Genomic DNA, 15,741 nt, shown 5'->3' with positions numbered 1-15,741 from the left:
TATGGTAGATGATAATTATGCAAATACAAAAGGTTTTCTTGCATCATATCATGAAATATGATACTATTTGAGAGAATGAAGCTAGACAGAAATATTAAAGATAGCTTGTGAACTCTCTATTTTGAGATATTCAAGGCTTCAAAATGTAGTTGAGAAGATGTTCTAAAAAATATATCATATTAACAACATCACCTTAGTATAACATAAAACTAGCATGTTGTATATTTCATAACTTCGAAGAGTATATGGAAGAAGGAGCCCTTAATACTCTTAATGATACAAATACAGATCCAAATTATGGTGAACTTAATCAAGGATCAACACTTGGGGCAACGAACACCCTAACCATCAGGCCAACACACGAGATTCTAATGTAATTGTTTTTAAAATAAAATAAAAAATCATGTAAATTTAATCTTAACATAAAAAATTAATAATGCATATTATTAGTATATAAAATATATGTTTTTCTTATGAAGTTTAGAAATATTATATCAAAATGATTATAATAAATAGAAATGTCAATTGTAATAAGTCCAAAAAAATTGAAATTGAAATTGAAATATTATATCAAAAGATTATAATAAATAGACATGTCAATGTTTTATTATAAAATTAATAATAATAAGATTAATTAAAAAAATCTTATAAATTGTAATATACGTAAAATAATTATTTAATATAATTTAAAAGGGTAAGGGTAAAAGGTTAATTTACCCAAAGCAAAACTAATTACTTAAAATGAAGAGCACCACGTGCCAAAAAACTATAATGTGAACACACTTATTCATTTTAAATCTTGTGATATATTTATACTTATATATGTATATATGATTTGAGTTACTATTATAAGTTAATTTTACACTAACTAATTTACCACGTTAATGTTAATTTAATTGAGTAATGATTAAAATATTATTACTTTACAAATAAATTATATTATTTATTGGGATCTTCTTCTTTCATGTACGCATATATTTTTTTAAAATGCGTAAAATATTTGGAGTTAATGTGTTCAATAACAAATATATAATTATATTTAGAAAAATGAGCTATTATTTAGAACCCAAATCAGGGCAATAAATATCCGACTATCATGTCAATGCACATGATTCAAAAAATAATTTAACCGTAAAATAAAAATTCAAAAACAAAGAAATGATTATAACGTGTTTTCTGTTTTTTAGTTAAAATAATGTGAAAAGAATAATATGTAAATGAATCTATATCTCAATATTAAAAGATGGAAGCCTTATTTAGAAAATTAGGATTTTTTCAACCCAAAATTTTATTGAAAATAAAGAGTTAACCAAATTTGAGATAACAACAAACTTGTTACAACTCAACAACCCCAATTTTAGTAAATAAGAAGTTGTAACTGTTAAAGGTAATTAATATGAGAGAATCCATACATTAAATATCACATTTAAAGTAATTTAAAGATGAGTAATCATGAAAAGACTCGAGATATAATCAATGGTAGTATCTCAAAAGAGGCATGGGTACTTGATAATAATAAAATGAAGAGATTTCGATAAGTTATGTTACTACAAGAAAAAGATGAAACCAAAATAAAATAATTGCCAACAATGTTTTTTCATATAATGTTTATGTTGAAATATTGGAAAAAATTTGAGGATCTTAAACCTAAATCTATTGAAGAATGTAGACATAGATATGATTGGTGAAATTGTATACACAGTTCGATTTCTTTATGTCTGTGGAGCCTAATTCATCCACTATCTTTAATCCCAATATAACAAGTGATTTAAGTCCTATCACACCCCAATATAGCAACCTTACTTTTGTTTCTAAAGGCTAGATCTCTAACATCTAAATTTTCTCCTTAAACAGATAAGTGCTCTCAATACTTAGTACAAAACCTATACAAATCTCTTAAAAATATAGAATTTTGAAATTTGCTAATGTATTGGGGATCAATTACAATCCAATCATCTATAAACTATAAAATTGGGTTGTGGTGTTGTTGTTATTAGGATAATTATTTGGTACACTAGCGGTGGAAATTTTTAACTCTACAAGTGGGTTGAGATTTTGTCATGTGTCCTTAAATTGTATTTAACAAATAAATAAATAAATATGACGTGTCAAAATCTTAGCCCCGTTCCAAATAATTACCCTTATTATTATGATTACCATTTTTTTACTTACTCATCGTTATCTATGAAACCACGTCCTTGCTACCCGATTCTCTATAAATTGAGAGTAAACAAAGTTGAAAGAGTCCATCGCTCTTCTCTAATTCCAATCAATGGCCATTAAAATCCCTAAAATTAAGCAAGAGAGTCCTTTGGATGATGTTAGACCTAGCAATACTTCTCTCATCTCTAGTGCTACTGTCACTATGAAGAATTGCTCTAACATTAATCAAAGTGCAAAGCCTAATGAGGTAAACTATTAGGCAATTTAAATTCCTCATGTATGTGTTCTTTATATGGTAGATTATTCATATCAAAATTGTTAATTTGAACATTTTCTTCTTCTTTTGTTAAGACTCCGAGTAAGTCCGTGCAAGTCTAAATAAATGATTAAAATTGGGTGAAATCTGACGATACTCTTAATAAAGGAATTCATTTCCATTTATCAACTTTTTATGTTTCTGTGGCTTTTTTTGGACTTTTTTAAGGAATATCATCGAGGAGATGCTCGGAAGATAAGTTTGATCGAAACCGTCGGAGAAGAAAAAGGAAAAATCATAGATTTGAATTCTGAGTTAACTCCGATAGGTCTACCCCCGAAAGATCCTTTATCTACTAACCGATATCCGGAGATCCTATCGGAAATGTCACGTATGCTTCTGAATCAACAAGACTTTTCTGGTGAAGAAATTGAGTTCAACTACCCAATTGCAGAGGGACCGTCACTTGTTGTGATGGCTTGTACTCGTTGTTTAATGTATGTGATGGCATGTGATGTCAACCCTAAGTGTGCCAATTGCAAGACCTCTGAACATCTTCTCGATATATTTCGCGACCCCCCTCAGTCCCCCTAAGAAATCAAAGAATGTTAAGTTTATTTTAATTTTAATGTTGTTCTCCTAACTATATAGGTTAGGTTTTAAGTTTAAGTTTAATGTTGTTGTCCAATCTATATATGTAATGTTTGGTTTCTAAGTTTTAATTTTAATAATAATGTTGTTCTCCTAATTATCTCTGAATTTTTAATTTTAGTTTTGCTCTCCAAACTATATGTTATATATTACTCTATTTATCTTCTCCTTCCTTCCAAACTCTTGTTTATTCATGATAATTTTATATAGAGGGATTATAAGTTAAATAATTTAGACTTCGAAAAAAAAAGAAAGATGTAAATGCCAAATTGGTTCTAACTATTACCAACATACTTTATTGAAATAATAAGGGATGATTTTGAAATAAATTTAAAATAACAAGGACCGAGTCCAGATACATTAGGAGGAAAAAGGTTAAAGAAAAGCATGAAATTGAATGGGTGTATAATAAGTTAATAATAGTTTTTTTATTTTATCGAATCAATTAAAATAAAAGGAAAATGGTAAAAAAACAATTGAAAAATATATAATTGTTGAAAAGAAGTAAAAAAATGTTACGAATATCTTATTAAGTAGATGTCCATCATAATCAAGATAAAATTTTAATGTACTTTAAATTTTAATAGTTATTAGAATTAGATCTCTACTTATTTTATACTTCTTATGCCTATAAATAGAGACTCGATTAAGCATTGTACATGGATGATGTTAGATCTAGAAATACTTCTCTCATCTCTATGAAGAATTGCTCTAACATTAATCAAAGTGCAAAGCATAATGGAGTAAACTATTAGTTGGTTTAAATTCCTTATGTATGTATTCTTTATATGGTAGATTATTCATGTCAAATTTATTAATTTGAACCTTTTTTCTTCTTTTGTTAAGAGTCTTCGAGTAGTCCGTGCAAGCCTAAATAAATAATTAAAATCGGGCAAAATCTGACGATACTCTTAACAAAGAAATTTGTTTCAATTTATCAACTTTTTATGTTTTTTTTATGTTTTTGTGGGTTTTTTTTTGTCTTTTTGAAGGAATATTGTCAAGGAGATGCTTGGAAGACAAGTTTGACTGAAATCGTCGGAGAAGAAAATGGAAAAAGCATAGATTTGAATTTTGAGTTGACTCTGATAGGTCTGCCTTCGAAAGATCCTTTTGTCCAGAGATCTCATCGGCATCGCTATCAGAAACGTCACGCATGCTTCTGAATAAACAAGATTCTTCTGGTGATGAAATTGAGTTCAACTACTCAAGAGTAGAGGGACCGTCACTTGTTGTGATGGCTCATACTCGTTGTTTAATGTATGTGATGGCATGTGAAATCAACCCTAAGTATGCCAATTGCAAGACCTCTAATCATTTTCTTAATTTATTTCGCCACCCCCTCAATCCCTTTAAGAAATCAAGGAATGTTTAGTTTATTTTAATTTTAATGTTGTTCTCCTAACTATATAGGTTAGGCTTTGATTTAAAGTTTAATGTTGTTCTCCAAACTATATATTTAATGTTTGGTTTCTAAGTTTTAATTTTAATTTTAATGTTGTTCTCCAAATTATCTCTTAAGTTTTAATTTTAGTTTTCTTCTCCAAACTATATGTTATATATTACTCTAATTATTTTCTCTTTCCTTTTAACTCTTGATAATTTATTTATGATAATTTTATACCTTCTCACTAACATTAAATTTTATTTTTAAATAGAGTGTAATGGTGCATTTAGTTTACTTTTACCTTCAAGGAGATGTTCGGAAGATAAGTTTGACTGAAACCATTGGAGAAGAAAATGGAAAAAGTGTAGATTTGAATTCTGAGTTAACTTCGATAGATCTGCCCCCAAAAGATCCTTTATCTACTAACCAATGTCCGGAGATCTCATCGGCATCGCTATTGAAAACGTCACACATGCTTCTGAATCAACAAGACTCTTCTAGTGAAGAAATTGAGTTCAGCTACTCAAGAGCAGAAGGGTCGTCACTTGTTGTCATGGCTTGTACTTGTTGTTTAATGTATGTGATGGCATGTGAAATCAACCCTAAGTGTGCCAATTGCAAAACCTCTGATCATCTTCTCGACTTATTTCGCGACCTCCCTCAGTCCCCTTAAGAAATCAAGGAATATTTAGTTTATTTTAAGTTTAATGTTGTTCTCCTAACTATATAGGTTAGGTTTTATGTTTAAGTTTAATGTTGTTGCCAAATTTATATATGCAATGTTTGGTTTCTAAGTTTTAATTTTAATTTTAATGTTGTTCTCCAAATTATCTCTTAAGTTTTAATTTTAGTTTTCTTATATGTTATATATTACTCATTATTTTCTCTTTCCTTCTAAGTTCTTGTTAAATTATTTATGATTTTGTGATTAAATTAGTTTATAATTAATAGACGAAAAACTGAAACTTAATTATAAATAATTTGAGCGCTAATTATATATATCCAATCGATCCTCCACTAGCTCATTGAAATTAGAAATAAATTGTATTTAGAAGCAAATGAATATAAATGAATAGAAATGATAAGGTTAGAGAAATCATGAGTTACATTAATCGAAAATGAAAGTATTTTTCACTAAGTATGAAAATGACCGAGAATTAATTTAAGTTTTCTAATTATTATTTAATTAAATAATTAAAGTTCAAAAATAAAATAAAATTAATCATCATTGGGAATCAGTTGAATATAGAAATTAAATATATTTTCTTATAGATTCTTTTACGATAAAATTGTCATAACTTTAACGTGATTAGAATTGAATTGAGAAAATTATTTAATTGAAAAATAATTTAAATTAAATTAATAAATAATATTTATTTTGGAAAGTAAAAAAAATGTATTAGGTTAGATTAAAGTCTAGGAAGCACATTGGAGAGACCTGAAATCCCTCATGACAAGCATGATGAGCGACAATCCTAGTATAATTAACAAGGGTTAGACGTCCTTCTCTACTAGTAGAACTAGTTTATTATTTATATTCTACTAATTCAATTAAGATTTTTCAATCTATACTTTTAAATAGATTACACTAGTATATCTATTTACAAAAAAGTTTTCAATATTGTTATTCTACCTAAAAAATAAAATAGTAAAAAAATTTATTTTACGTGAATAGCAATTCTACCCGTTTATATAATAAAGAGAGAGATTTACTTTTCTAGTGAAAGTAAGAAAATTATTTCTAGTTCTGCTTTTATTTCGTGATTGTTCGAGTCCACACATGAAGCGATTCGTGGTACAAGAATAGCGGAGAATGTCGCTCGGTTGAAAGCAATGAGCATTTAGGATCTGTCTCGCACTTTATTAGAAAATTTATTGTTATAAATATCACAAAACGACTTAATTTTCAAAAAAAAAAATTATGCCATGAAAGAAAATCGTGTTCAAATTAAAAAAAATTTCCACAGTTTCTAGTCATTACAAGAATTTATTTGACGCATTTAATGTAGCTTACAACAATTATGTCTGGAGACTACTCAAACTAATTAAATTAGTTTTTTTTTTTTATTTTTAACATATTTTTAAAACAATTTATTCAATCGAGTTAAAATAATCAAATTGAATATAATCGGTTTCAAGGAGGATTGGATTTTGAAATCCTTATTTTAATTAGTTGCAGAGTGATGTTTTCTAAGGATCAGACAATTCGAATACAAGGAAGGAACTACAAGTGAAACTAAAACCTTTCTAATGGAAAAATACTCCAAAACTGGCTCCTTAATCTTTTCTCTATTGTCTCCATAAATCGTCAAATGCAACCAACCCAAACGCCATAACTCTCCCTACACTTCACAAGCTAAACCTCATCCTCCACCTTCCAATGGAGTCCCCGCCGTCCTCTTTCTCTACTTTCCGGTCTTACCTCAGGGCCTTGGCTCAAACTCCATCTCGTTTCGCTCATCGGGCACCCTCTGTTTCTTCCTCATATGAAGAGTTAAGTTGGGTCAAGTCCCGTTCCGGCTCCAATATGCACAAGTCCCTCCGATGGTACGACTTAATTGGTCTTGGAATAGGAGGTATGGTCGGAGCTGGTGTTTTCGTCACTACCGGAAGAGCTAGTCGTCTCTATGCTGGCCCTGCAATCTTAATCTCTTACGCCATTGCTGGTCTTTGTGCTCTCCTTTCCGCTTTCTGCTACACTGAGTTCGCTGTCCATATGCCCGTCGCGGGCGGCGCCTTTAGTTACCTACGTATCACATTCGGTGAGTTCGCAGCGTTTTTAACCGGAGCCAATCTGATAATGGAATACGTAATGTCAAACGCCGCCGTTGCTAGAGGCTTCACCTCTTATTTAAGTGCCGCAATCGGTATACCCACCGCAAAATGGCGGTTTACAGCTGCGGCTCTCCCAAAAGGGTTCAACGAAATTGACTTGTTGGCCGTCGCCGTCGTATTAACCGTCACTCTCATAATCTGTTACAGTACAAGGGAAAGTTCAATACTGAACATGATACTCACCACATTACATATCCTTTTCATAATCTTTGTAGTATTAATGGGTTTTTGGAAAGGGGATTGGAACAATTTCACTCGTCCAATGAACCCAAACAGCCCTTCCGGTTTCTTTCCCTACGGACCTTCCGGTGTCTTCAATGGTGCCGCCATGGTTTACTTCAGTTACATTGGATACGACGCCGTATCCACCATGGCTGAGGAAGTAAGGTACCCGATCAAAGACATTCCCATTGGAGTAACAGGCTCCGTCGTTATCGTCACCATTCTGTATTGTCTCATGGCCGCTTCCATGTCCATGCTCCTCCCTTACGACATGGTAGTACTTCCTAACTTTTTGTTCATGTTTTGGTTGTGTATCATTTGGTCAACTAATTGCCAAGCACGCAGATCGATGTAGAGGCGCCATTTGCGGCGGCGTTCAGTGGGAGGTGGGAGTGGGTGTCGAAGGTGATCGGAGTGGGGGCCAGTTTCGGGATATCCACGTCGTTGCTGGTGGCGATGTTGGGCCAGGCTAGGTACATGTGCGTCATTGGACGTTCAAGCGTGGTCCCGGCATGGTTCGCCAGGGTGCATTCTAAAACATCTACGCCTCTCAATGCCTCCGCTTTTCTCGGTACGTATTTCTTTTTATTTACTGAATATATATTTCTTTTCATTAGGGCACTGTTACCGATGAGGGAGGGTTCATTGGGCTCTATGTGCATTTTCATTGATTTTAGAGTTCGGCCTCGGCCGTTGCAGTTGAACCCACTTGAACCGTTTTTGCTCATGCTTGCTCTCTTTTTTTTACGTCGAAATGACTAAAAAATCCGGTTTTTTTCAATAATAATTATCTCACAGTCACTTAAAGAATTCTTTTAAAAAATATATATATTTATAATTTTATTTTTAAAATTTCGTGAATTTGAAATTTAAGGTGGATTTGAATGAAAGGTTTATATAAAAATAACGACGACAATAAGATTAGATATTGTAATAATACTATAGCATAAAATAAAAAGTAAGCTAAATAGATATTGTAACGTGATATTGTAACGATCTGCAGTTAATATAAGCACAACACCAAACCTATATCCTAAGTAACATATGTTGTAAGGATCAGGTAAAAAATCGAACTGGCTGAATTAAAATATAGAAAAGAATAAATTATTAATAATTAACAAAGCCCTTTCATAACTATTTAGGGGGAAAAAGGCACATGGGTCTACATTATTGATTGATAATTTCAGCATGGCCTTTCACACAACCTGTTTCATATCTATTTTGAACTAAATTAAGGTTTATTTTGAATCTAAATTAGTATATACGCTTTAATTGTTAAGGTAATAAAAGTCTTCAATTTTTAGCCCATTATTGATATTTGATAATGACCTTGCTCCTCAATTTTCATCAACAATGGTAAGGTTTATTATGTATTGACTCCTAGCTTAACAGATATTATTGTTATTTTATTAATAAAGAGGATATGAATTTAGTGTATTTTTCTTTAATTTAAAGGTTAGAGATAGATTAATAGAGATAGGCGATAAATGTATCATAAAAGTTATTGTATTAAGAGTCGGTTGTATTTCCTCTCTATCAAAAAATGGGTAAATTAATCATTATACACGTTAGATTAAAGAGTAAATTAGTGCTTTTGTTAAAAATTCTAACAATTTCTACTATTAAAAACTGATCTTTATATGTTGGTATGAGATACGCATGACACATCATGTGTCACTGGTTATTTCGTCAGCCATACAAGTTTTTAATGGTATAAATGTATGAAATTTTTAACATAAAAAATTAATTTACTTTTTGATCTAATATATAAATATTAGTTTTTAGCTAAATACAATCTAAATCTTAATATAAAAGCTTCCATAATACTTTTACTAAGTAGGCCTAGTATCAAAAAAATGTTTTATTGCTGTTAATTATCACAATTCCTCTTCATTTTCAGGAATTTTCACAGCTGCCATTGCCCTTTTCACTGATCTAAACATCCTCTTGAACCTCATATCCATTGGCACACTCTTTGTCTATTACATGGTCGCAAACGCCGTAATCTACAGGCGATATGTCGTTATCGGGATAACAAAGCCGTGGCCAATATTATCCTTCCTATGCCTATTGACCCTCACTTCCCTTCTATTCACCCTGTCGTGGCATTTTGCACCCTCAGGGAGTTCGAAGTCCTTTCTACTCGGCCTATGTATCGGACTCGCCACAGCTATAACACTAATTTTTCGTCACACGGTACCGCAAGTGCGGAAACCCGAATTTTGGGGTGTACCTTTCATGCCTTGGCTACCATCTATATCAATCTTCATGAATATATTTCTGTTGGGATCTTTGGATGGACTGTCGTATGTCCGGTTCGGGTTCTTTTCGGGTCTAGCGGTACTCGTATATGTCTTGTACAGTGTTCATGCTAGCTTTGATGCTGAAGCAGAGGGATTTTTAGGTGTAAAGAATGGTGAAATGATCAGAGAATCAACAGAAAGTGAAGAAGACCCAAATCACAAGGTGTAAGAACTTTGGCTCACCTTTTTTCCCTTAATTATAATACAATATAAATACATCATAATATAATGTAATCGAGTAGACAGCAACTTATCGTACAGTTGGTGTCTTGAAATAGGCTGATTAGATTCTGAGCTATATTTTGTACATTATCATGTGATCATCATCATTATTTTAATGCTTCATCGTAAATTGGAAATTTTACGTCAATGGAAGAGCAAATTAAGTAAAGCAGTGATAAACTAGTTTTCCAAGGTAAGCAAAATTTGATTTTGCTCGAAAAATTGAATTTATTTTTTAAAATTTTGAGTTAATCGATTGAGTTCGATTTTTCAAGTTAATTTAAATAAGTCATTTAGTTTTTCGAGTTCGAGTCAAGTTGAAGTTTACAAATAGAATAATTTGAATAATTCAAATAATAAATTTGTGTAATTATTTGATCATTGACAAATTAGTCTCTTTCAACAAAACTTACAAAATAATTTTAAAATTTCAAAATATTTATAATTTTCTTTCCAATATTTCATAACTTTTAAAATAATAAAATTAAAAAATTCTAAAGACTATGTAAAAAGCTAAATAATTTTAATTTTTTCAAAAAATAAATTTGAGGACCTAAATAAGTAAATTATCAATTCAAATATGCTTTGAAAAAATTTTCAAATATATACAGTTTAAATTATTTGTTCTATCATGAAATTAGTTATCTTTGTAACAAGATTTTAATTTGATATTTTTTCAATTTAACTCGAACAATTTCACTTGATTCGAAAAAATTCAAATTAAATTTAGATGATAAAATAGGACTCGTTAACTCGACTAACTTAAAATTTTAACACTCGATATAATTCGATTCGATTAGATCAAACACTCGCCCCTAGTTTTCCACGTGGAATGGGTCGGGTTAGTTCACGTTGGGTCTATGTATGATAATAGTATGCAGGGGCAAAGCCAAAATATTTTTTAGGAGTCAGAATTGAATAATAATTTTTTAAGGGATTAAACATAATGTATTAATTTATTATTCATCATTTTTAAGGGGTTAAACATAATTTTCTCCATTTTTTAGAGTCAAAGTGTAATATTATCATAAACAAATGTTTAATTTTATTGTATTATAGAGGACTTAAATAGAAAATTTTCATTTAAGGGGCCAAGTTCGCCCCTTAGGCTTTATGTTTGCTCAAATTGATGTGACTTAAATGTGAGTATGAAATTTTGTCAAAGTTTGTTTATATTTATAAATGATTAACCTATATCCATTTTAGGTCCGCTAATATTATTATTTAAAAAATATATTATTTATAATTTCATATTTCATATTTTAGATGTTTTTCATTTATTATATATTTAATTTTGTGATATAAATTATACAATATATAAAATTATATTTCAAAAGTATAAAATTGATTGGGTTGGCCTGAGCTCAAGTTTTAAATGTTGAAATCTAAGCTTGATCTATATTTTAAACAAATTTAAATTTTTGTTCAGACCTACTTTTTGAGTCGTATATTTTTATTCAAACACTCCTATATTTCGAGTGAGCTTTGGAGTTTAGAAAAATAACCCAATCTAAACTTATCCTATATACATGAATGTACAAAACTTCACCCATGCAAGAGAAACTTGTTGAAACCTATAATTATTGAAATATTCAAAAGTAAAGTTTTCGTTTAAATTATTTAACTATTCAAAAGTTTTTATCTAAGTCATCGGGTTATTATTATTTTTTTAAGAAAAGTCTGACTAGTAAGCTCCAAACTATGATTCGATGATAGGTACAGTGGATTGATACTCATCGATGAGTAGAAGAACATATCTTAAATACAAGTCAATTTGACAGTCCGTGTCGAAGATCGGAGAAGAAAACTATTTAAATTTTGATTTGCATATTCGTAATATTTAAAGTCGTTTCATGAAAAAATGAGTTGTAAAAGAGAAGGGAAAGAAAAGTGTTCAATTGGTGTAGGCGGTGTGAATAGAGAATGTCATACAATAACAATTTTAATAATTCAGTAACTCAAATGAAATCTTTTAAATAGTTCAATAATTAATTTGTAATTTTTTAATAAGTCATCCATGAGAGAGGGGTTGGGTTGTTTTAAAATACTCAAAGCTACCATCATTTCCCTTTGTTACTTTTCCCAAGACACAAACAAGAAGGAAAAAGAAAAATAACTTACAAACTTTGGTCTTATGTTGCAAATAACAAAAAAAAGTGTTTTTGACTTATTATAGATAAGTCCCTAGCTTTAGTCAAAAGTAAAAAAAAATTATCATGTTAGCAATCTTTTAGTGAATTAACGAAACTTTTAACGTTAGTGATCAATTCAAGTAATTATCTTAATTAAAATAATTAAATTTACGAACAAAATTTAGAGTGAACGTAGTTTATTCTTTATTTAATTTATTAAAAAGAAAAAAAGAAATTACGAAAAGAAATAGCTTGGATAATGATTGATAGTGAGTTTATACAAATTCCACGAATTTTTCTTGTGGGATTATATTTGAGTTTGTATTATGAGTTAATTTTACATTAATTAATTTAATTGAGTAATGGTTAAAATATTGTTACTTTATTATATTATTTTGAAAGTATTTTATTTTTTACATATTTTATATAAAAATAAAAAATACACATAAATTATTTGAACTTAAAATATTATGATTCTTAATATCTTTATTTTATAATTTTAATTAAAATTTTATTTGTTTTTATATTATTTTTTATAAATATTATTCATTACATATCATGTTAGTGTACATTACAAGTATGATTGCATGAGTTAAAATGTAATTTTCTCTATTTCTAGGCATAAGTCTCAAGACTAAATGAATAAATCTTGAGACTCATTCATCATTTTATATCGATACTTGGACACCCAAGTATCAAGACTTACACTCAACGTTTTATCTAATAATAAATATATAATTGTATTTTTAAAATATATATCTTAAAATTAAATTTTTTATTATTGTATAAAAATAACTTTTATAAACTTGTATAAAAATTATTTTCTTAAACTTAAATTATATATGTGTGTTTGGAAAGCCATAGGATAACAGGTAATTGCTTCTAATTATTGGCATAATTACCGCTAATTCTCGTCAGAATGAGAAAGTATAAATTCAGTTCAGTGGAACTCACCCATTATAATAGTTACTCAAATATATTATATCTGTAATCCGTGTAATAAAAATTAGTTACACTCAAATTCAATTATTATGTAAATTTTTTAAAGGTATATTCATTAATTCATTAATTATTATGTGAATTTTAAAATTACCTGAAAATAAAAACCCAAAAATAAAGAAATGATTATAACGTGTTTTCTAATTTTTAGTCAAAATAATGTGAAAAGAATAATATGTAAATGAGTTAATATCTCAATAAAATAAAATGAGCTAATATTGGGGAAAAAAGTAAAAATAGTAATTGAAAGGAAGATTTAGGATTTGCATTTTGGCTGCTAAAATGATAAAAGTTTAATTTAATCTTTTAAAATTATAAAGATATAGACTATTAAAATAATAAAATTATATTTTTACTATATTAAAAGTTTCTCCTAAAATTTTTCTGATTTTACCCGAAATATTATTTTAATATTGATATAGACAAACTCAAATAAAAATAGTCTCAAACCCAAAAATTTATTGAAAATAAAGAGTTTTATAACAACAAACTTGTTACAACTCAACAACCCCAACTTTAGTTAGATAACAACAAACTTGTTACAACTCAACAACCCCAACTTTAGTAAAAAAAGTTGTAACTGTTAAGGTAATTAATATGAGAGAATCCTTAAAGTAATTTAATGTAAGATATTATTATAGTGTAACTGAATTTAAAATAATATTGTAAGAGTTGATTAAGTTTTAACTTAATAATTGACATGAATATTGTTGTCAATGTAGGAGGATGTGGGTTTGAGTGCGCACATTATCCTCTTATTTATGGGTTGGGAAGAGACTATGGATAGTTTTAGGCATTGTGTCAAAAAAATAAAAAATTAAATACCTTTAATTAAGTAAGAGAAATTATCATTAATTATTAATGATAGGTAAAAATAATTAAAGATATATTATTTAAGATGGTCATATTATAAAAATGAGTAATTATGAAGAGGTCCAAGATATAACTAATGATAGCACCCCATAAGGGACATGAGTAGTTGAAAATAATGAAAACGAAGAGATCTCGATAAATTATGTTATTATGAAGAAAAGATGAAACCAAAATGAAACAGTTGCTAATAATGTTTTTCATATAATGTTTCATTGAAATAATGGAAAACACCGTGGATCTTGAACTTAAATCTATTGAAGAGTGTAGACATAGATATGATTGGTGAAATGAAAAGAAACAATTCAAGCATAATTAAATTCACTTTTAGAGCATGAAGTTATTTCTATCAATATTTTGAATAGTTGAAAGAGTAAAAATTATTGGGAATAAATGTGTATCTGTGTGAAATGAAATTAGAAAAATGAAATTGTAAGATATATAAATCACAATTAGTTACACAAGGCTTTTCGAAAAGGCCTAGTATTGATTATGGCAAGACACATTCTCCTATAATGTATATATTACGATTAGAAATCTTATTAGTTTAGTAATATGGGGAAAATTAAATTTATATCTATGGATGTTGTTATAGTCTATTTATATAGCTCGTGATAGTGCAATTTATATGAAAATTCTTGAAGCATTTAAAATGTTGTGTTGAATCGAATAGTTGATAATTGGTAAGAAAAACAGAGTATTAGAATGAAAGTGACAATGGAATTGGGCACTAATTATGATGACACCACGTAAAACACAAGAAAAACAAATGACAGTGATTGTTTACAAAATTTGATTTCCCAACGTCTATGAAGCCTAGCTCATCCATTGTCTTTAATCTCAATGCAACAGGTGATCTAAGTCCTATCAAACCTTATTATAACAACCTCACTTTTTCATCTAAAGACTTGATCTGTCACCTTTAAATTCTCTCCTCGAGAACTTATGTTGTAAAACTAAACGACAACCTGGATTTACAACTCAAATGCACTCTCACCAAAATGTTCCTCTATAACATAAGTGCCATCAATACTTAGTACAAAAATTATAGAGCAACATTTATAAAATAAAAAAAATACTATATACAAATAAATACCAAAGTAAATGGGACAATTTAGAAATATGTCTTAATGATATCTCGATCCGTTCCCCACAATCCAAGGGATCTGATTGCTTGATCCGGTTTGACCTTCAAGATGTGTTTATCTAAATGGTTGATCTTCATTGATAGACTTGAATATTTCATATTATTAGCATTGAATATAGCCCAAAGATTTTGTTTCAAAAATTGCCAACTTTCAAGCATGATAAGTGGGAACTTCCATTGGCACATAGAACCACTTCAAAAACTTGCTTCAACAATCTCCCCTTTGATAAGTTTTTGAACAAAACCAAACAAGACACGAAGTTAATCAACAAAAAATCTATGGCTCCGCTTTAGTAGAATCCTTAATCCAACAAAACTTAATTTAGAACATTTTAATGCTTTGCCTAAATTTTGGATCAATAATCATATAACTATATTTAAGTAAGATGCGGATAAGAAAATTTGCACCAAAGTAAATCATCCAAACATTATAAAAGTTCGAAGTTCATGAGTACTAGAGTTCAAAAGAAAAATAGAAACAAGAGCAAAAATCTACTCGAAGCTTTGCAATAATGCGATTGTGTGAGCCAATGGAACAAGTGAGATGATGAACC

At 29.2% G+C, this 15,741-nt stretch overlaps 2 protein-coding genes across 2 annotated transcripts; both read left to right on the top strand.

The window, feature by feature from the left end:
• Positions 1-2,268: 2,268 nt before the first annotated feature.
• LOC105781839 (uncharacterized) lies at positions 2,269-3,160 on the top strand. Its single transcript, XM_012606356.2, has 2 exons — positions 2,269-2,410; positions 2,648-3,160. The coding sequence occupies exons 1-2, from the start codon at positions 2,273-2,275 to the stop codon at positions 3,011-3,013; spliced, it is 504 nt and encodes a 167-aa protein (XP_012461810.1). The 5' UTR covers positions 2,269-2,272; the 3' UTR covers positions 3,014-3,160.
• A 3,488-nt stretch (positions 3,161-6,648) lies between these two features.
• On the top strand, positions 6,649-10,208 carry LOC105784558 (cationic amino acid transporter 7, chloroplastic). The gene is made up of 3 exons (XM_012610463.2): positions 6,649-7,788; positions 7,860-8,085; positions 9,415-10,208. The coding sequence occupies exons 1-3, from the start codon at positions 6,838-6,840 to the stop codon at positions 9,984-9,986; spliced, it is 1,749 nt and encodes a 582-aa protein (XP_012465917.1). The 5' UTR covers positions 6,649-6,837; the 3' UTR covers positions 9,987-10,208.
• Positions 10,209-15,741: the final 5,533 nt, after the last annotated feature.

This window comes from Gossypium raimondii, chromosome 13 (assembly GCF_025698545.1).
Source record: "Gossypium raimondii isolate GPD5lz chromosome 13, ASM2569854v1, whole genome shotgun sequence".
In the NCBI taxonomy this organism is placed as follows: Eukaryota; Viridiplantae; Streptophyta; class Magnoliopsida; order Malvales; family Malvaceae; genus Gossypium; species Gossypium raimondii.
The sequence above is the reverse complement of the archived record's forward strand: the minus strand, read 5'-3'. Positions and strand labels throughout refer to the sequence as shown.